A 21,722-nucleotide genomic window follows, 5' to 3' on the forward strand; every position below is an offset into this window, starting at 1 on the left:
AGAATATTCAAATTAAACGAGTTTATTCAATCGTAGCCAGCCAAATGTACAATATTTATTGTAACTTTCGTGGAGATACTGTAAATGTAACTAAAACTGCGAAATTATGGCATTTAGGTATAGAGAATATTACATGAAAAATAATCAGTATTTCTTAAGGATTTCTGATAACACTAAATATATAAGGTGATTCATTTGAAATAACAAAGCTCATTATTTTTCCGGAAAAAGGAAATATCTGACAACAATGTAGATACCACCATAATACCGGCCGTATCACAAGAGCGTTGCACACAAATAATTGAAGCGTTCCATACATAAAACCCAAATATGCGCACAAAAATTTCCTATTCTTCCAAGCCCTTATATCAGTAGATAGATTGAAAATTCTAATATCAAATATAGGGTTTTATAAATATGCGATAAACGTTTTTGTTTTACTCCTTAATTAGTTCAATTTTCATGTTTTTGTTTCGGGTTCAATGCCTCAAACAAAGCAGTTTCTGATATATGACCGAAACCTTTTCTTGATGTTGTAACGCCTACAGCACCCTGTATAATGAAACAAACTATCACAGGTAATGATCCCTGTTTTTTGTACTATGCTCTTTACCCAAAGATTACACGTAACATGCGTTGCGTTGCGTGACGTTATTGTTTATAAATAAATGTATAAGTAGGTAATACAATTTGTTATGACTCACCTTTTTGGCAAAACTAATTACGATTTCTTTGGGATTCATTTTCTTTTTTTCTGTCTCTTCATTTATAAACGCACTGCCACCTTGATGCCCAGAATCTTTGCTCGAACTGTCCATTTTCCTTTAAAAAACCCATTATGATTATTAAATGTAGGTAGTTAATCAAAAGAGAGGTCTAGGTGAGGTTAAACTTTTAAATTACAATAATACGACTTTGTGTAGATACTGCAATGTGATAGCGGTTTTAGGAGTGGTAAACAGAATAACCGGCGTTTGGATGTTTGTGAATTGGTGTCTAAACTATTGATTTTTGTCTCACAGAATTTGTGTTTGCGTGCCAGTAGCGTTACATAAATTTAATGAAAATATTTGCTGTGTAATTTTTGTGAATCTTAATAGACACATCGTTCAGTATAATTAATTTTTAATATATTAATACGATAACTATATTGAGCCTGTAGTATCTTTACATGTGTTCATTATGTATACAATTTGATCACGTTATTTAAATATAATCTTATGTTAAGTTTGTACATTCCATTTAATATTAGCTTTAGCTATCCGAAACTGTGTTAATTTTCTCTGCATGCGCACTTGAATAATAATTAGGAAACTTTTGCTTATTTTGGAATTTGAACTATTTCAGAAAAGTATAGAGTAATAAAATACGAAATTCCGTCCAGTTCGGCTAAATTACGGTGTCAGCCATAGGTGTAGATCTTGAAAAAGTATCGTTTGTAATTTTAAAATTTCAAGTACTTGTGTAAGAGAATTAGGAAAAGAATGTGTGTCAATATCGAAAGATTGTGTAGGGATTACTTGGGTAGTACATTATACAGTTACGTTTTGCTTTTAACAGGTACTGTTTAACCTTCTATTAGTGCCTCTGCCTAATTCTAACCCTATTTCAGATTTGACTTAACTATGCGCCAAAATTTTTAGACCTTTATAAATATATTGTTTTAGTTTAACGCATCAGTATTTGCTGTTAAGCCGTAAATAGTGTTCACAGTAATATAAGATTAGTAATAAAATTTACATTTACACCATCGAAAAGATTTTCCAATAATTCTCCACTATCAGTGAATGAAAAACTTATTATTTTAAATGTTTGCATAAAATACGATTACCTGAAATTTACTGTATAAGAAACTGTCAACCGATGTTCCCGAATGACTGGAGTTGGAGAGTCCACCGTTTTTAAATTATTGCGGGGGAGAGAGATAGCAGGCCAAGTGGACCCTCTCAAGAAAAGTCGCAGACCAGTCCTTGATGAAGATACCAAAAGTGTAATTCGAAGAAAAGTTCACTCTTTTTTTGATTTTAAAAGAGAAATACCCACCCTAGATGAGATTTTAATGGAGCTTGGCCAGGATAACAGTATTCCGTTGATAACTAAAAAACTTTTATGGACCACTTTGAGAAATATGGATTTTGCTTTGGAAAAGTATAACCATAAAGCACTTTTACTGGAAAGCGATGAAATTGTTTGCTGGCGACAAAAATACTTAAGAAGTATAAAGCAGTACAGAACAGAGTAGAAGAAAATCTTTTATCTTGATGAGACGTGGATTAAAGAAGGTTGCCTTCAGGTAAAAGGAAAAGACTAATAATCGTCCATATTGGAAGCGAAGAGGGATTTTTAAAAGAATGTTTGCTAACCTTTTAGTCGTGCCATATGGGAGATTACCACGATGACATGGATTCGGATGTTTTTGAAGACTATTTTGGTGAAATAATAAAATATTTTCCGGCTGATTCAGTAGTAGTAATGGATAACGCAAGTTATCATTCTCGACGCATAGAGAAAACTCCAACCTCATCTTGGAGAAAACAAGAAATTATTGACTTGTTAACCATCAAAAATATTGAATTTGAAGATAATTTCATAAAAAATACTATTAATTATATCAAATTTACACAAACATCGTTTTATGAAATACGCCGTGGAAGACATAGCAGAAAAACATAGTGTAAGTGTGCTGCGCACACCGCCATATCATTGCGAACTAAATCCTATGGAACTTATATAGGCGCAAGCGAAAGGATTTGTAGCAAGACCCAACACGACATTCAAAATGAAAGACGTTAAGCTACTGTCTGATCAAGCCATTAAGGAGGTGACACCAGAGAACTGGCGAAAAGCAGTCCAGCAAGTCTTAAAGAAGAGTAGAAAATGTGAGATCTTGACTACTTGATCGATCAGACCGTCGACCCGTTAATTATAACGACAAGAGGAGATGACAGTTCCTCAGATGACAAAGAATATTATGATTTTTTATAATTTAATTTCTGTATAATGTTTTGTTTGTTTAATTTTCAATAAAAAATAAGTGTACCTAATACATACTATGTACATAATGCCTAATTTTTATTCTGTTAAAATCAAATTCTTTCCTATCGGCATGCCTTTGGCACACTATTTTCAGGTTTTGTGAATGGATAACAATAGGCTAATAGACCCATATATTGACCCCAACCCGGGTAGTACTATCTGCTCTTGATAAAAAGAAAGAATTTTACAATGAAATCAACTATGAAAGTGCCTTAAATTTAGGTCACCCTGTAGTCCCTTTGCATACCTAATGAGGTTTTATTACTCTATACCTTTCTGAAATAAACTATAGTGTAAATTTATGATTATTGCTGATATTAATCTTTTATGTATTACAGTTTCAACTAATATTTCCACTGAAAATAGTAAGTTGAATATATCTAATATACAGGATGATTCTAAATTCATGTGACAAAATTTAGGAGGTAATTGCTCGTATGAAATTAAGCTGCAGAGAAAAAAATAAATACACTTAGAATCATTTAATGACAAGAACCATTAATAAAGAAAATATTAGTTCAAATTTAGTTGATCAAAATCCAACAGTTAGCGTGAGGAATGGGGCAAGCAAGGGCGGATCCAAGGTCTCGACAAAGGTGGGGTCACAAAATATAAGTTAATTACGTTGTTTTTGACAGCATAATGACGAATTTTACGCAATTTTTACTTAAAACCTCAATTCCTCATCCTCATCTCCATTACAGTTGAATAATTGAGAAATAATGCGAAACGTTTATCAATTCTAACTCAAAACTACATATTATTAGGCATTTGAAGGTAGACGGGCTAAGGGTCTAAGGACAGCAGACAATGACAATTCTACCAAAGTAATTTTTTAAAAATTAAACTATGCTAATATGTACATACTGAAATGGATATTAATCAGGGTTTAGGGGGGGTATCCTCCAAGTACTTGAAGAAGACGTATTTATTTGTCTTGCTACATTCCTCACGCTAACTGTTGGATTTCGATCAACTAAATTTAATTATTTTATTATTATTTATTTTTACCAGAGTTTATTTTTTTAGGTCTCACATTCCCAGTTTCTCGACAACGTTGTTCTAAATGTATTTATACTTGGTTTCTTCGAGGAAACTTCTCTGCCCAACGGGTAACAGTAGTTTCTTAAACATTCGCCTAAGGTTAATAACATATCAGTGTATTCAAAATTACAAATAATATCCAATTTAACAAATACTCAGCTATTGCGGGCCTTGGACACTGAGCTATTGGAGGCCTTAGTATGAAACAAACAACACGATCATCAAATTGTTGTTTGTTTCATACTAATGCCTCCAATAGCTCTGTGTCCATACTTATTTAACTTTGAAAAACCAGATCCTATATTGATTATACTGGATTTTTGTGAAACGTTACAAGAAACAAAAAGCCCTCAGTCCCAATTTTTTCAATGTATCCGTTTTATCGATGGGATCCCATTTACGAGAGAAAAAATTTTCAATTCACATAATGCATGATAATTAATCATAATAATAATTAATAACTTTATCAATACTTGATGATAAAGCTGTTGATGATGTTAAGTTTAAGTTCACTTGAAATTTTGCTTAATAAATCTAATATTGAAAAAGTTATGATCAATACTACTTGGTACTAACCGTGTAACTAACGCCCTCTATGAGAGTCAGACATAAAAACAAGTTCATTGGATATATCAGCTTCCAAAACATATTCGTATAATATTACAATATAAAGTTGCCAGTAGTTGCGGCAAAATCGTTAACAATGTGTCTTGAATCTTGGATATGTACTATGGCGTTACGAAATTTTTTTACTAAGCAAACCCCCTAAGTTCAAGACTTAGAACTTTAGGAAGTGACCAGTGGCCACTGGACCTGATTAATTCACTGGCCACTAATGCGTTGTGTATATATCCATAGAATCTACATGTAATTACAAAAACATATACACATAAAGACATAAATGTATTGAATTATTGAATTTAATATCATGCAGTTACCTCCCAAGATAAAGAATTATAGATAAACTTAAGTTAACTTCTTAATGTCTTAATCAAGGTTTCCATGAAAGTGATATACTATCTTAAACAATGATTAAAGTTTATACTTTTTTCATGCCAAAAGCAACTTTAAAAAAAGAAATATTCATACAGATACATTACAAATTTAATTTTATATTACAAGCCCCGTCCCATTTCAGTTGGCCCACTTAGAAAAATTCGAAATTATTAAACTTTATTTTAAAATGCCAAAAAGTAGCTGTTAGTAAAATATTTTAAAATTTTAGTTTTACGTCTAAAATAGGTTTTGGATCAATATTGTCAAATATTTTGAATCATATTTAATATGATGGAAATAGATAGGTCTTGTTGATAATAATTTTTTATGCATATACAGGGGTTCATTGTTTCCAACATTGTGTTCAAAGTTTCATTAGGTTTAAAATACGCAAATAATAAAGTAGGATGTGTAAGTCATATTTTTACAAAATGTTTTTTTTAAGTGATAGGTAGATTTTTTAAGTAATAAGGTGAGTATAATTTTTAAAATGGATAGAGGAAAAGTTATTGATGAAAAAATTCGATTAATCATAATAAACTTATTCAAATATGGGAAAAAGAACTCAGAGAGAGTTGTAAACATGTCAAAATACAGTGTTCGAAATATAGTTCGCTTGTATAAAGCAAATGGTTCGATTGTCCCTAAACGCCGGTACGTAAGAAAATCGAAATTGTCAGACAAACATAAACGAGCGTTAAAACAAGAATAATTCAACAAAACAGACATGCTAACTATGGTCAACTAAGTGTACTTTTGAGTAGTGCAGTGGGTAGGCGGGTTTCATGATCCACATGTCATAGAGAGGCTCAAAAATTAGGATTTCGGACATACAAGATGAATTTTGTAACACCTTTGTTTAATGCATATTTTTCTCAATTTAAATTTTCTTTACATAGGCCAAGGAAAGCCATTCTTGACTCAAATCCAAAAGAAAAATAGACTTAAATAGACCAAAGAGCATAAAAATTGGAATTTTGAACAGTGGAGCTGTATACATTGCAAAATTTCCTGCATCTGTGATGGTGTGAAATTCTCAAAATACAAAAATTTTATATAAGGAAGAATATAGCTGAACTATTTCCAAAGCATATCTCTGGGAATGATATAATTAAATAACTCAATTCACCAACTTGCTTTTTTAAAAACAATTTATTTAGCAACCTGAAGATTTAATAATTTAAATTTACAATTAGTTACACCAATCTGACTGGCATACTAGACGGATATCAGTTGAATGAACAAAATATTAGTTTCACAGGCTTCTTTATATATTAGTTCTTATATTATACCATAATAATTATAATATTAGATAAATATATTTATGCTTCATTGATGATACTTCAATGGGGGTTGAACTGGAATCTATAAAACTTACAGACAGACGAAACAAATTCAAAATTTATAGCAAGATAACTTAATGAGGTTAGAGTTCATAATAATAAATAAGTAATTGATGATGACGCGCCGCTGTGAATAGGGTTGTTTTGGATTACTTAACTATATCACAGCTTGTGAAATATATAGTTTCATTTTGTTTATTTCATGAATTATGAAGGAAAAATAATCATTTAAGATTATGCAAAAATAACTGTTTTTTTTGTGATAAAAATTTTATTTCACACGACACACAGCTGCACTAATTGAATACTGTGAATGCAATATATCTTATTTTTAGAACACACTCTAAAATCAGTAAACATTTTGAAAAATCAGTTATTTTAATCAACCTAAAAAAAATCAAAATTGTGATTTTAATCATTATAATTCAGCTATCGATATCAACAAAGCTGGCTTTGTATATATAATATAGAACAATAATAATACAATAAAAGTAATAGTAAAAAAGAGGGGGAGAAATTTGAATAGGAAAAAATGGTAAAACTTAATCCTTAAAACATGGTTTGCTTTTTATAGAGTCATTCCACCATAGGTCAAATTATTTTGTCAGGATTAAAATGATTAACTAACTAACTAACTAACCAAATTCACTTTTGATTTTTTTATAAACAGCCTATTTTCAATACACTCTCTGCTCATACATGTGGACCTGTCATTTATGATGTTTTTTTACACTGCTCCACACTCTCTCAACTTCAGCATTACTGTGTGGGATTGTGATCAATGCTTTGATCAATTCTTTCAAGTGACTAAAGTTTTCTCCATTCAGTTTATCAAGTAGGTTTGTTAGTGATATTGTTGGTCTGAATGAATCCGACTATAGTTGACGTAATGATTTCCACTCTTCCATTGCTCTTTCCTCTGGGAATTAAAAATTCTACATACTTCTAAGAGCTCAGCATTTCCATATTTTTTCAAATTTCCGTCTATTGGTGGAAACATGACCGTGTCAAACTTTTGAGCCATGAGAACACAGGCCCAGTTTCCAGGGTCTCCTTCTCCAAAAAATCTGTCTGCAATATTGCTACTTGTATTTTTGCTTGTGCTACTTAAAACATTATTTTTATATTTAATCCTATCTGGCTCTGAATCATCAGTTGACGCGAGGAAATTCTGCAAATGCTTCCCATTGCTTTTAATCAGTTGACCAGATTCTCCAAACAGAATTAAATTAAATTGCAATTTTTTGATATACTTTGTAGCCTCAACATCTCTAAAGGCTTGCAATAAAACATAGTATCATACAGCAACAAATCTTTTAGGATTAATTTAGCTGTAGTTTTAACACTGGCTGTGTAGGTTGGGCTGTGCAGTGATGAACAGTTGTAAGATGTTCGATAATGGATTGGTAATTTTGAGCAATCGCAATCACCGAGCTTTCTATTGAATTAACCAATCTGGTTTCACATATGGGTTTACAAGAAAGCAATTGCAAGTTAAGGGCTTCAGCAACTCTATGTAGCTCCCTTGTCAGTTTTGGACTAATTCTGTAAAATGTATTAATGGACCTTAACAGAGACATTATTTTTGTAGCTGATACGCTATTCTTCACAGCATTTTTTAAACATAAATCAAGTATATGATTGTAGCAATGGATGTGCATCGGTGATTGGATTATTCTTACGAATCCATTGTGCTTGCCGACATTTACTTTTGCTCCATCAACTGTCACGCATGTAATGCGATATTGCCAATCAGCAATTTTGCATCTATCAAGACAGTCAGATAATACTTTTGCCAATCCCTCGACGTCTGCATTGTCTATGTCACACAGACCTACAAATGACATTTTGCTTCTGCTGTCTTCCTCTACAATGTATCTTAACGTTACAGCCACATACTCCAAGACTTTTTTTGTCGTGCTTCCATCAGTTAAAACTGATATAAATTTTGAACTGTTTATTTCTTCTATAACAATAGTTTTGAAAAACAATGATACATATCTCATCAAAGTTGCAAAAGAATACTGGTTTTGATACGTGTCTCCTAAGAAAATACCATTCAACTTTTGTAATTCGCATTCAGGTGCAAAATCAGATGCTGGCCTGACTTTTTTGGCAAAGTAAAAAACAGTCCTCATAAGACATGACATTTTTTTAAAAACTTTTCCATCATTGCTGACTAACTGTTTATAAATGTTTACATCTTTAGCTGGCACAAAAGAAGATTTTTCCTTCTCTGAGCAGCGGGCTGATTAGCACTTTTAAAGTGTATGACCACACTTTCCTTTATCGACGGGGAGGTTGGAAATTTTTTGAATCTTCAACGAAATTTGAAAGATATTTTGAGCCAAGCTGTGGAGCCCATTTGGTGCAAGCTTTGCACCACATGCCCCAAGGATCATCAGCATCAATGATAGATTTTTAACTCTATCTTCTGTGGCTTTTTCATCATTCTTAACAAATTTCCATTCTTCTCTAAGGTGACAACTGTTTTCATTCTGAGAATAAATAACCTTCTTGCAGGCTGACTAACCTTGATTAGAGCTATCAACTGAAAAAACATTTTGTTCTTCAACTGGAATAATCAATGACATCGGTGGTAATCTAAAAAGAAAAGAAATGAATAAATAATTGGCGTAATTTATTTGATGTAAAAGTCATTCTTTTCCTTCTTTAATTTTATCCCATTCCGTTTTACCCCCACTTCATTTTTTTTCAAAAATTCTCTTAGACTTTATAAATTTAAAGGTTAAAAAATCGCACCCAAGGTCGCAGAAATTAAACGAATAAACGCAGATTCGCATTATCACTCAATTGAAAAATGATAAATACTCTTTCGGAATTGGTAAGGGGAAAAATTAAAAAAGCGAAAATCTGCGTAAATTTTACCCCTCCTTCTCATTAAACATACAGAAACATCCACTTCTTAGTCAAAAATAAATATATTATAAAACAGAAGAGAAAAAAAATCAACTTACTGTTCACAGGTGGTTTCTTCATTTGAAATCTGACTATTTGGATTATCAGTAACATTGTCTTTTGCAACAAAAAACGATGTTATTTTCCGTGGTTGACAATTTTCGTCAGTTCCTTACTGGCCATTACTTAACACATAGGCACTAACTACATCCAAAGTAGGAGATTCTGTAGCAAATTTATCTTTATGGTAAATGAACGAAACGCACAAATTATAAAACAAGCGGCTTCTCCAGTCTAAAAATAGATTTCTTCCTCGCCTTCTACAGAGAACAGATTATATAGAACTCAAACTGAGGATCAGCATTGGATTATAATATGACCAATAGAAGATCACGTGACCCGTCACCATAGAAACACTCTGATACGAGAAGATTAGCGTTGACCTTGACCCGCTTCGATTCGCGAAAAATATTATAGTGTCTGTCAACAATCTCCGATAACATCGGTAATTATTGTAGGTCGCGATTGCACATGAAAAAGAAAATAACTTGGAAAAACTTACAATTTGATATGGCTTTATTGTTATTCAAAATAATAATATTCTTTTGCATGCGTTTGAACCAATTGTCGGAAGCATTTTTCCCATTCCGATTGAAGTACCTCCAAAACTTGTTTTGATTGTTCCAAAACGTTCGAACTGATGTGTGAAAGTTCGCTTTATATTCTGACGAACAAATGCTGGTCTACTATTCTATACTAATGGAACGGAGGCGATGTCCAGTTATTCCGAAAAAACCGGCGACCATTTGACGAAGTGCTTCGTGCGCAAACAACTTTGTTGGATTTAGCTCGTCTTGAAAGACCCATACAGTCGATTTTTGTTTAGTTTCAGGTTCATAATCATAGATCCACGATTCGTCGCCCATCACGATCTTATAGACGTTTTTTGATTAACCGCGATTTAATTTTTTCAGCATTTTTTTGTCAAATTATCCGGTGTTTAAATGCGAACAAATATTTTGGAAAGATAAATGTCCAGCGAAACCCGGTGGATCGAGATTGTACTTCATCACAAGAAATCGAACCGAGTTTATCGGCACACTGCTGTTGCTTTAATCCACGTCTAAAATGTTTGCGATTTTTTCAACAAACTGAATGTTTCAAGTATCTGCAAACATCTCAAATAGTACTCGTATAACAATACGTTCGGAGTACGTTTACCATTAAAATGTCAAACTTTATGATGACAACGTCATATTTGACATATTCACACCAGTGTTGCCATATTACAAAAACTAAGTAGCAACCCTCATTTGCGCCATCGACAAACATATTTTTTTTATTCGAGAGTTGTGTAAATTATCCTTTTACAATTTTCACTCAACATTCTTTTTTATGTTCAATTGACGCATAACCATGTTACAGACATCTGACTTTTTTCATTTTTATGTTATGTCAACCATTACCTTACAACCATATATGTAATACTCCTATATGGATAGTTCGTATGGGAAAAAACGTCCCTTTGTTACGATGCCGATAAAATAAAATTTTCCCCCTCGTTCGAGACACTTTATCCATACTGCGCATGGTTGGGAATGCGCAGAACTGAGCTGGAACCTCGGAGGTTAGAGAAATCGTTGCCATTCTGTCTTCCTTAGTCGGAACAGCTTCCACTTATAAAAACTTTCCATGTAGATTACATATGTGCACACAATGACGTGGAAATTATATTTCCTGAGTTTCCGACTCGAAAGTTAAATCTATAAAATTGACAATTGGCTAGTCTAACTCGCAAATAAAACATACAAGTCCGAAAGCCTTTGAAAAAGGAGAAGTAAAATTTCACATTATTAGTTTGGTAAAAATGTAAAAGGCTTCGTTTAGTGTTCACAAATACAAGATAACAATACAAAACAACCGGCAAATTGATGGAAATAATGACGAAAATTATAAAGACAATCGTAGAATTTCCAAATTCATATGGTTAAGTTAATATTTGATTCTTATTAATGTCAAAATTTCCACATTTGTGTTGTCAATCAAAAATTGTAAGTATGATCGAAAAAGTACCGATTCTCCAAGAAAAATTCAACTTTAGCAGGCTTGTGCAAGTATCTTATAAGCTTCATAACATAACAACGGAAGTTATGTGACATTCATAATTATTCGTTTCAGGTAAAAAAATTCTACATTTACATGAAAACGGCTAGTTTGGTTCTAATACATTAATATGTCGATTGGTACATTTTTACCATCTTTATCAAGTAAAACTATACAGCAACGTAGACGTCTGTTTTACTGGATTAACTTACAATTTAATGCTTTGGATACTGATCGTAAAAAGAACTATGGACCTGATAGAACGTGTGCAGAGTGGATTTTGAGGAATGGTGGTGTTGTAAAATTTGTGAATTTCACAGAATATACCAAAGACTATAACGATCTACCTCCCGAAGGTACAATTGTTCGTCTAAAAGAAATAGATGCCTCACATACAAGTATTATGCATGCAGGTTTCGAACACTTTAATGGTTGCAAGAATATCGATACTTTAATTCTTCACAAATGTGCTTACGTTGATGATAAAGCTTTAGTATTGTTACATCATCTTAAAGATTCATTATCAAAATTACAAGTTAGTTGCTGTCCTAATGTTACAGATAAAGGAGTGTTGAGCTTAACCAATTTAAAACAATTGACAAATCTGTATTTATGTGAACTCCAGGCTGCAAAGAAAATGAAAGAAAATATTGAAACATTAAAATCTAGTTTACCGAATTGTAAAATAGAATGTACTCAGAAGTGAAAACAATTTGTCTTGTACCAAAGAATAATAATAAAAACTATTTTCAGCTATAACACTAGTTATAGTATATAATTATCTAGTATGATCGTAGTCAATTTTTTTGTATAAAGGCCGTAAGTGGTCGCATCAAGATATTTATAAAACCAAATTTCAATTAAAGGAGACTTAAAATAAAGACCCGATTGGCGACTCTTTATTGATCCTCCTTAATCAAAGTTGACGCCAAAAGGCTTAAAACTGCATCTACAGTGGGGCACGGTGCTGGCTACGCGAAGTAGGTGGGCCACTCGAATCTGCAGCTGGTTTAATGAAGGAGCAGCTGCTAAATTTCGACGCAGTAAATGAGGTCCCCATTCGGTAACGGAACCAGGCCACCGCAGTTACTCTCTCTTTACTCTGAGCGTCTACAAAAATTCGCCTAGGCTATAAAAAAGGGTGGAGGTTCGCTATAGCATTACCAAGACCTCCATCTCTATAATTAGGAGGAAAGAGGAAGGTGGCTTCAAGGCTGTCCCCGCCAAGGACCCCCACGGAGAAACCAGACCGCCAGAAAAGGCTACTGCCAGCCAAACAGCCTCAGCCACCGATGGGTGTTGTCTCTAGCGACTCCAGCAAGGGGAACTAACAACCGCTCAGTCCTCCCAGCAAGGAACCTCTCATGGTAAGTCCTATAAAATTCCTACAGGTGAATCTGCAGCACGGAAAGGCTTCAACTACCGTTCTGTGCAAGAGGCTTCCAGGTCTCTGTAACAGAGACCTAGCAGTGGTCAAGATGTTCATAGGAGCAAGGGGTGCGGAGGATGGTCTGCTCAGCATACTTACCTATGGGACTTGAATCCCCATCCGAGGGCGTAATTGCAGTCGCGAGGTACTGTAAAAGAATGGGGCTTTCTCTTCTCATAGACTGTGACTCCAACTCACACCATGGCATGTGGGGAAGCAAGAATGAGAACCTTCAGGGGTGCTGCCGAACACACTTCCTGTGCACCACGGGCCTAGAAGTTATTAGCCGAGGAATTGTCCCCACGTACTTTTGCAATCGAGGTCAGTCTGTGATTGATCCCATCATCTGCTCTATGAATACACAGAGACCGACCAAGTAACACCTGTCTTCAGAAACTCAAGGCTAACTATCTGGGAACTCTTTCAAGGGGAGCTCATTGGTCGCTTTGTAGATATGCCAGCAAGACTTAATCCAACTGCCGACATTGAGGTGACTGTTAAAAAATGCGATCACAGAGGCATTCGAAGGTAGCTGTCCAATCAGACGGAGACCTGATAATGCTTGGGACCCCAGGTGGAGCCATTCTATGGAGGAACCCCGGAAAACAGCACACAGGCTCTTGTGTACGGCTGAGCGTTCAAAACTCTTTGCTGACTGGGATGCGTTCCACAACGCTTAAAGGCAGTATAAAAATTTCTTAGGGATTTCAAGAGACAGAGCTGGAGGAAGTTCTGTGGGGGTATCACTAAGATATCCCCGACGCCGCGCCTCTGCAGAGCTCTAGCCAGAAATCATACCAATAAAGTAAGCACTACATCTCTTCTGGATAGCGTCTACGCAAATTCCGAATCAATTAACGATCAATTGGCCAATGCTCGACTTCAGATTTACATGGACAACTACACGGCCAAAAAGATAATACACTATGTGGAGGTTGTTAATTCTTTTCCCCCTTACAAATCACTTAGAATTAGAATCCCGGCTGCATAATCTTCCGTCACGAGTTGTCTAATCTTCTTGACAACCACGATCACGAATTGGCATATTGTAACAAAAGTTAAAATTTTATGGCGGGTATTAAATCACGAGTTGACTTACTCCCAATAGTTTTGTTGCAAAAATAATGCCTATAAGCTCTGTAGAGTTATATCTACAATTTTAACGATTATTGCGGGAAAGGTGATAGAGTTTAAGGGGATTACCTGTGATACGAGTTATTGGGGAATGAGCGTCGTAAAACTTGGGATCTGGTCGTATCCTGTATGGAAATAATTTTTACTTTAACCTTGGAGATAGTTAAACATTTGAAGGTAAATAAGACTATGTATTACAGAACAATGAGATCTAATCGAAAAGTTTTACCAAAAAATTTAACGAGCAGAATAGTTAAGAAAGGATCCATAGTATGGAAGGTAGAGGTAAGGAGAACCATCTCTGTGCTACAGAAAGTGACCATCAAATTCTTTATGTTAGGGAGGCGCTACTATCGCATGAGTGTAAATTTTAAATAAAGCGCTAGAAATTCAACAATAAGGACAGAAAGAAGTGATAATTGACACTTTCTTTCTAGAAATTCACAATAATTAATTAACATTCAGCGTTATCTCAAAGTAGCTTTTCTAGTTTATGTTTACAAAATTATTTTGTACTACGTGAATAGTTTAGATTTTGTATACCAATATTTAATTAACGACTCTAGTCATTTAAAATTTTTTAACACTACATACTACACTCTATATAAAATCTAAAAAGTTCATATGATATCTCATCCGACAGGAGCGCCATTCTGGTCACATTTTTAATTATAATTTACCGTCTACAAGCGGACAGTTGTTAAGATAAGCCTCCATATGAAATGGTCCTCCTTACCTCCACTCTCCATAATCCATAGTAGATAAGCATAAGAACGGAGTGAAAGCTATGGAATGGAGTGATAAGAAATATGTCCTTGTAATGATCACGGTAGAAAGCCATACCCATAAATTGATAGAAACAGAAAAAAATCGTAAAGCTGTACAAGTAGAGAAGTCTCAATATGTACTAGATTATAATAGAGTAGACTTCGGTGACCAAATGTCATTGGTAACTCAGTTTGGAGAAAGGGGCGTAAGAGGTGGAGAAAAGTTGCATGTTTGGACCAGTAACCACCAAGACATGGTTTCAATTTAATGAATGCATAGGAAATCCTTACCATACCTGCAGTTGAAGGAGGTATTGTCAAAAGCATTAGACTATAAAGAAAAACAGGAGGTGTTGGAACGGTCCAGTACACCTATACGCATCCACACGTTAGCTGACGAAGTTGAGAATAATAGGAAGAAATGTTCAGGGTGCTACGAGAAGCTTAGGAAAACCATGACCTCTAGAGAAGGTAACAGCAAAGTAAAAAATATTCACACATATTGTGAGATGAGCTCTTTGTATTCAATGATAGACACTCTTCAATGCCCTATTTATGATTTGTTATTGTTTGATAATTTTTTTGTTATTCTCAAATCCTAATTTTGAAAGTAATGTTTTAACTAAATTAAATATAGAAATATTAGAACAAAAACGATTGTGATTTTTATTGAAAGTTGTTGAGTTTTATTTTCCTAAAATATCAAGATTATGTTTCGGAAGGTGTTTTAAGCAAACCCCACAAAAAAATCAATTCAAAAAATGTTTTGATCTAAACACAAAAATAATTTATTTAAAAGTACAATTTCCATGAGGTTAATGAACTTCTCAATGAATCAATTACTGCCCTGTTGCTGTGGCTATACTGACATAATCCTATGGCTAAATAAATTTTCAGCAAAGTGAATAGGTACGTTTAACCTATTGTGGATAGTTAGTGCAAGAGGTTAATTGACCCCGTGTCGAACTTGTGGATAACTACGGATTTTTCCATTAGCATTTCCATAATTGAAAATAATATAAGTATATATTCATCACTTCCAAATTTACTTTCAAGATATGACACTCATATTAATTATACGCGTTAAACATTTTTTTTGCAGAATATTGCAGTCAGTTATTACTAATATATTTTTTCAACTTATTATATTTCCCTTAAGTATACTTCGAATATTTTTCATATATGTTTGTTTCAATTAATTTTGTTGCACTGATCTGTTTATCTGAATATGCAATACCATAAGAAGGTAATCGAGAAAATATGACTGAATGAACATTATAACAGAAAAACATTTATTTGATTATCAATAGCAGTAGAAAACTGAACATTTTCTATTTATATTTTATATACAAAGTGAGTTTTATGTATGGAACGCTTCAATTATCTCGGAAACAATTTTTATAATTTTTGTGTGCAACGGTCTTGTGATACGGCCGGTATTATGGTGGTATCTACATTGTTTTTAAATATTTCCTTTTTCCAAAAAATAATGAACTTTGTTATTTCAAATCAATCACCCTATATATTTTGTGTTTTCAGAAATCCTTAAGAAATACTGATTATTTTTCATGTAATATTCTCTATACCTAAATGCCAAAAATTCGCAGTTTTAGCTACATCTACAGTCTCTCCACGAAAGTTACAATGAATATTTTAGATTTGGCTGGCTAAGATTGAATAAACTCGTTTAATTTGAATATTCTCTAATAATTTATGTGCTAATACAAATCTCGTATCAAGGTCTTGTGTCAGTAAGTTAGTAAAAAGTAACGAAACTGGTGCAAATTATGGCGCAGGAAACCTACAACAACTGAAGACAAATAGTTAAATGTTTGTTTCGCGTTAGATGTAGATACACATTTGTGAAGTAGAAAGATGACGAATTTTAGAAAACATACAGTAAAGGCGATTACAGCAGATGCTCCAAATGTTGTCCATCTACTTCAATACAACAAGCAATGCGATTTGTAAAACTTTGTAATGCATTTGTGCTAGTCCTATCCCTATCTTTGAATTCCTGAATATTGGCAGGTTTTTTTATAAAAGATTATTTTTAAGTGAGCCCACAGGAAATAGTCTAAAGGATTCATGTCGGTTAATCGCGGAGGCCATTCGATAAAACCAAGCCTTCTAATTCATCTTCTGGCGCTACACACGCATAGTGAGGTAGGGCACCATCTTGTTGTAGCCTAATATTGTCGTTTGGGATACTGTACTTATAGTCCGAAAATTTCTGATAATGAAGTTGTTTTTAAATGTAATTGAAAATACTTACTTGGATTTCAAATATCCGAGCCAATTCATGGTATAATACTATTTTCGAATAAATCTAAATACGCCAGACCAGTTAAGTTACCCTCAATGAAAAAGGGACCAATTATTTTGTCGCCTATTATTCCAGCTCATAAATTCAGTTTTTCGGAATATTGGGTGTGGGATTCACGCATCCAGCGAGGATTGTCACATGACCAGTATCTACAATTATACCGATTTACGTTTCCATTAATACAAAAAGTCATCGCAAAACATAACATTATTTAAAAAACTTGGATCGTTTTGATTTGAACATTTTTCCATTATTAGGTCTGCAAACTCTTCACGTCTATCAAAATCGTCATCTGACAACTCTTGAGCCAACGTTACTTTGTATGGATGGAATTTATTATCACATAAAATATTCATTGCGAATTTATCAAGATCCTTAGATATTTGTCTGTTACTCAAGTATGGATCGTCTTCTACAGGACACAAACATCTAAAGATTTCTTTTCAGTTGATGCAATTTTTCTACACGCTGATTTGGATATAACTTTTTCACTAATTTAATGACAGAAGATCTTGTGAGGAAATTTCGGTTAGGATATATTATTAGAGATATTACACGTTTCTTGTTGACTTCTACGCCTATCACCATATCCCACTGTGACTTTCAATAAACTTCAACAATAATAATTTATTGAAACGTCATATTTGTTATTGCAGCAGTCATAGCTACCTAAATTTATTATTTTCACTTCAGCGGAGATAACGCAAATGTAGAGTTATGACTCCCAAATTATGGCATTTAGGCATAGGGAACATTAGATGAAAAATGAAAAGTATTTCTTAAGGACTTTGAAAAGCGAATACTACACAGGTTTATCCATTTGAAATAACAAAGTTTATATTTTTCCCGGAAAAGGAGGAAAGATCTGACAACAATGTAAATACCACCATAATACTGGACGTATCACATACATGAAATTCACTATATTATAACTAGTGATTGAGGCTACTATATATTTTCATTAAAAGCAACATGAATTATATTATTATATTTTTATAGGCATGTAAATGTAATAATAATAATCCGCTTATTAAAAATCAATTTTTGAAGCTCTCGTAAAATAATATACCATAATATAATGATAAGATTAATATTCCAGGTTACTATTTAGAGCACTATACAGCAAACTGTATTAGGAATATTTGGCATTACGCCATCAATCCTCATTTTATATTTACAATATTGTACCGAAAATACACAAACTCTGTCCAATTGACCTTTACCCTGACGTTACGTTACGAAAAACGACCAAATAAAAAATACGTCAAGCCGACAATGTCCGCCATTGGGCAGCGTTTGTCATGAATAGGATTAAATATCAGTTTTCGCAGTAACAACAGATAGACTATAACAACTAATATAACCACACCTATCTCGGCCCTCTCCCAAATTCTTAAAATTCAATTTCTGATTAAATTAGCTAACCCCTTTCACTAACTAACAATATCACTATTCGTCCAGCTGGTATTATTATATATTTGTAACGAATATCTTTAAATTGATTTTATTAACAATATACAATTGTCAATTTAGTAAATTTATTTCGCAAAAAATAAAAAATATTGTTATCGTTTAATTAAAGAAATTGGTTGAAAATTAATCTTCAATTGAATAAATAATGAAAATATGACACCAGTAAATCATACTTAAATGGGATAAATAATTCTTACATTACATTTTGATTTTTTTATAATGTGCAAAAATGATTATACAGAGAAATTGAAAAGTAATTTCATTTATGATGACTCTACTAGCACGATATTGACATTGGCAGTTCGGAAAACCGCCTTAATTCCATTCTTCATGTCTTCCTTAGAAGTCGCGGGTGTTTTGTACACTTGTTCTTTAACGTAAACTCACCAAAAAAATCCATTGTTGTTAGGTCCAGTGAACGAGGGGGCCATTTATGGGGTCCTCCTCTTCCTATTCATCATCCGGGAAATTCATTATTTAAATGTGTATTGATCAGTTGAATTTGGTGAACTGGTGCACTGTCATATAGGTACCACATTCGCCGCCTATCATGAGCAGGTAATTGCTGAAGTAGTTGGGGTAATTCGTTTTGTAAGAAATTTAAATGAACTTGCCTATTAACAGTTCCGCCAAAGAAATATGAGCCTATGACATGATTCCCAATTATTCCACCCCCACCCATACATTTAATGACCACCTTTTTGACTGATAGTCCGTATACAATGTTTATCTGTTGGTTAATAATAACAATTGTGTCTATTAACAAACCTATTTTTATGAAATGTTGCCTCATCGGCAAATAATACAAAATTGACCGCTTTTCATAATCATCATCCAATAGTTCCTGCATTCGCTGTATACTGTAAGGATGCATTTTGTACTTAGATAGAATTTTTTTAACGACAGTACGATTTATGTCGGTTTGTTTTGATATTTCCCGTGTCGAGATATGAGGATCTTCCGCAACTTTTAACATTACGGACATCTCGTTGTTCTGTGACATTGCATTCTTCAGCCTTTCGATTTTTTCGTAAGCTACACTACCAGTTCTGGTAAATCGTTGAAGCAAATTTTCCACTGTCTCTTTGGCTGTATTTTATCTGGAAACATCTGTTGATATCCTTTGTACGAGGAAACAGTTGTAAGTAAATCCCCAATCCTTTCTACATGATTAAAAATATTACAGAAATTGTACTAAACATAAATATTTATTAAAATTATGCATGTAATGCATGTATATAAACAAATAACTTGTTATTTCAAATTCGGTGAGAATAAAATAAATCGATAAACGTTGACTTTTTAGCCTCCTACCTATTTCTTTTTCAGTATTAATTAGCATAATAACTTAAACTAATCTCGACTTTCAATTGTTCTTTAGTTATATTAATAAATTTCCATTGAGGTTATTTTCACAGCAATAATGATAATAATAACATTGGTAAATATCATCGAAAAGCAATAAACTTATCCAGATTTCAAGATTTATTTTCTTTATAACAAATTAATAAACGAATTTTTTGTAGACTAAACTATTGTAAAAAATAACATGATCCGGCTGTTGCTTTATCTGAATATTTCTTACTACTACTCCTAATCCGATATAAAAGGCCAGTATGAGTAGATAAAAAAATATAATGCAGACAATATATTTGAATCCTAGGTATAAAACCCGAACCACACTCACCACGAGGCTATGAGGGAACGCGAGTGCAAGAGTTTGGACGGTGCGCTATTGTCAGGGATGCCAGAACTAACGATATCATATTCTCATGATATTTGTTCTTATTCTCACATTTTTTTTTATTTTAGAACATATACACAGTGTATCCATAATACTCCCAAAATAAAAACAAAACTGAAAATATTTAAAATCTATACAAGGAGAAAAATTCAGTATCGAAGAATCCGTTCATGAGTCGTAACAAAATCATCGGTACACTACGACAGATGGAGAGAGTCTTTGAATTGCATGACAGAAAATAAAAATTCAGAAAACGCAGGGAATCCCATGACATCATAATATTTTCCAAAATGTGTGTCACCTACATTTGACGGTGTGAACTATTGACAATCGACAGAAATTGAACTTTGCCGCATTCTAGCGCTAATGCTTAAAAAGCGTTTTCACGAGTAAATTTTAACAAAATCACCTGAGAGATCGCCTTAGAACCACATCGTTGGATAGGCCCCTTTTAAAAAAAAAGCTTAGTTTCAAATAGCGGTAATTGCTATAACTTCACTGTGTTTACGGATTTAACAAATAAATTAAATTCTGCAGCAATGTATCCCAAAAAAACTGATTAAAATTAGGGATGAATAAATTTATTTTAGACATTAGATTTCTATTCCACATTATTTATATACGATTCCTGTATTACGAGGATGTATTGATATCTAGTTAGCCTAGACCAGTTCTATGCGTAAACAAAATATTGCGTTACCATACCAACGAACAATAACTTATTAGAAGTGTCAGTGTAAAGTTTGACGTCAAAAAAGTAAACCAGAGTTTAAAAATTATAAGAAAAAAGATGGCCACCGAAATTGTGACAATCAAGTATCGAGTCATCATCAAGTACCTGTATTTAATAGGGTTAAGAGGTAAGCAGATTTACGAAGATATGCTTAATACCCTTGGTGATTAATGTCCTTCGTATGCGACCGTGAAAAATTGGACTGCAAGCTTCAAAAGAAGTAAATTTTCCATTGAAGATGATGAACGATCAGAAAGACCAGTTTCTGTATCAGTCCCCGAAAATATCGATGCAGTTCATGACATGATTTTATCAGATCGTCGAATTGGGCTAAGATGGATATCTGAAGCACTGAATATTTCATACGAACGCGTTCATCATATAGTTCACGTCAATTTGGACATGAGAAAAATTGCTGCAAAATGGATCCCCAAATGTTTGAATGTTGACCAAAAGCGTGCAAGGGTGGAAGCATCGCGTTCGATCTGTGCTCGATTTGAAAACGATGTAGGCTTCTTAAACTGAATTGTTACTATGGATGAGATTTGGGTACGATCTACGATCCAGAAACAAAGCAACAATAGATGGAATGGCGACACTCTGGTTCTCCAAGACCTAAGAAGTTTCGTGTCCAAAAATCTGCTGGAGAAGTTCTTGCTTCAGTTTTTTGGGATT

At 33.5% G+C, this 21,722-nt stretch overlaps 2 protein-coding genes across 6 annotated transcripts in view; one reads left to right on the forward strand and one right to left on the reverse strand.

The window, feature by feature from the left end:
- Window positions 1–21,722, reverse strand: part of LOC130444920 (extended synaptotagmin-2-like) — a 115,369-nt gene that overhangs the window by 73,739 nt on the left and 19,908 nt on the right. For 2 of the 5 annotated variants that reach the window (XM_056780288.1, XM_056780287.1), the window contains exons 2-3: window positions 17,047–17,246; window positions 705–822 (exon numbers count right to left, since the gene is read on the reverse strand). In XM_056780288.1, coding sequence (XP_056636266.1) covers window positions 705–822; window positions 17,047–17,075 — 147 coding nt within the window. In that variant the 5' untranslated portion in view covers window positions 17,076–17,246. Of the gene's footprint in view, window positions 1–704; window positions 823–8,952; window positions 9,024–9,397; window positions 9,659–17,046; window positions 17,247–21,722 lie in introns of those variants that run through there. The other 3 variants (XM_056780289.1, XM_056780291.1, XM_056780290.1) reach the window with 2 other exon arrangements.
- LOC130444922 (ATP synthase subunit s, mitochondrial-like) lies at window positions 10,552–14,018 on the forward strand. The gene has a single exon (XM_056780292.1). It carries the CDS (start codon window positions 11,572–11,574, stop codon window positions 12,145–12,147), a length of 576 nt encoding a protein of 191 aa, XP_056636270.1. The 5' UTR covers window positions 10,552–11,571; the 3' UTR covers window positions 12,148–14,018.

The sequence above is a fragment of the Diorhabda sublineata genome, chromosome 6 (assembly GCF_026230105.1).
Source record: "Diorhabda sublineata isolate icDioSubl1.1 chromosome 6, icDioSubl1.1, whole genome shotgun sequence".
Lineage (NCBI taxonomy): Eukaryota > Metazoa > Arthropoda > Insecta > Coleoptera > Chrysomelidae > Diorhabda > Diorhabda sublineata.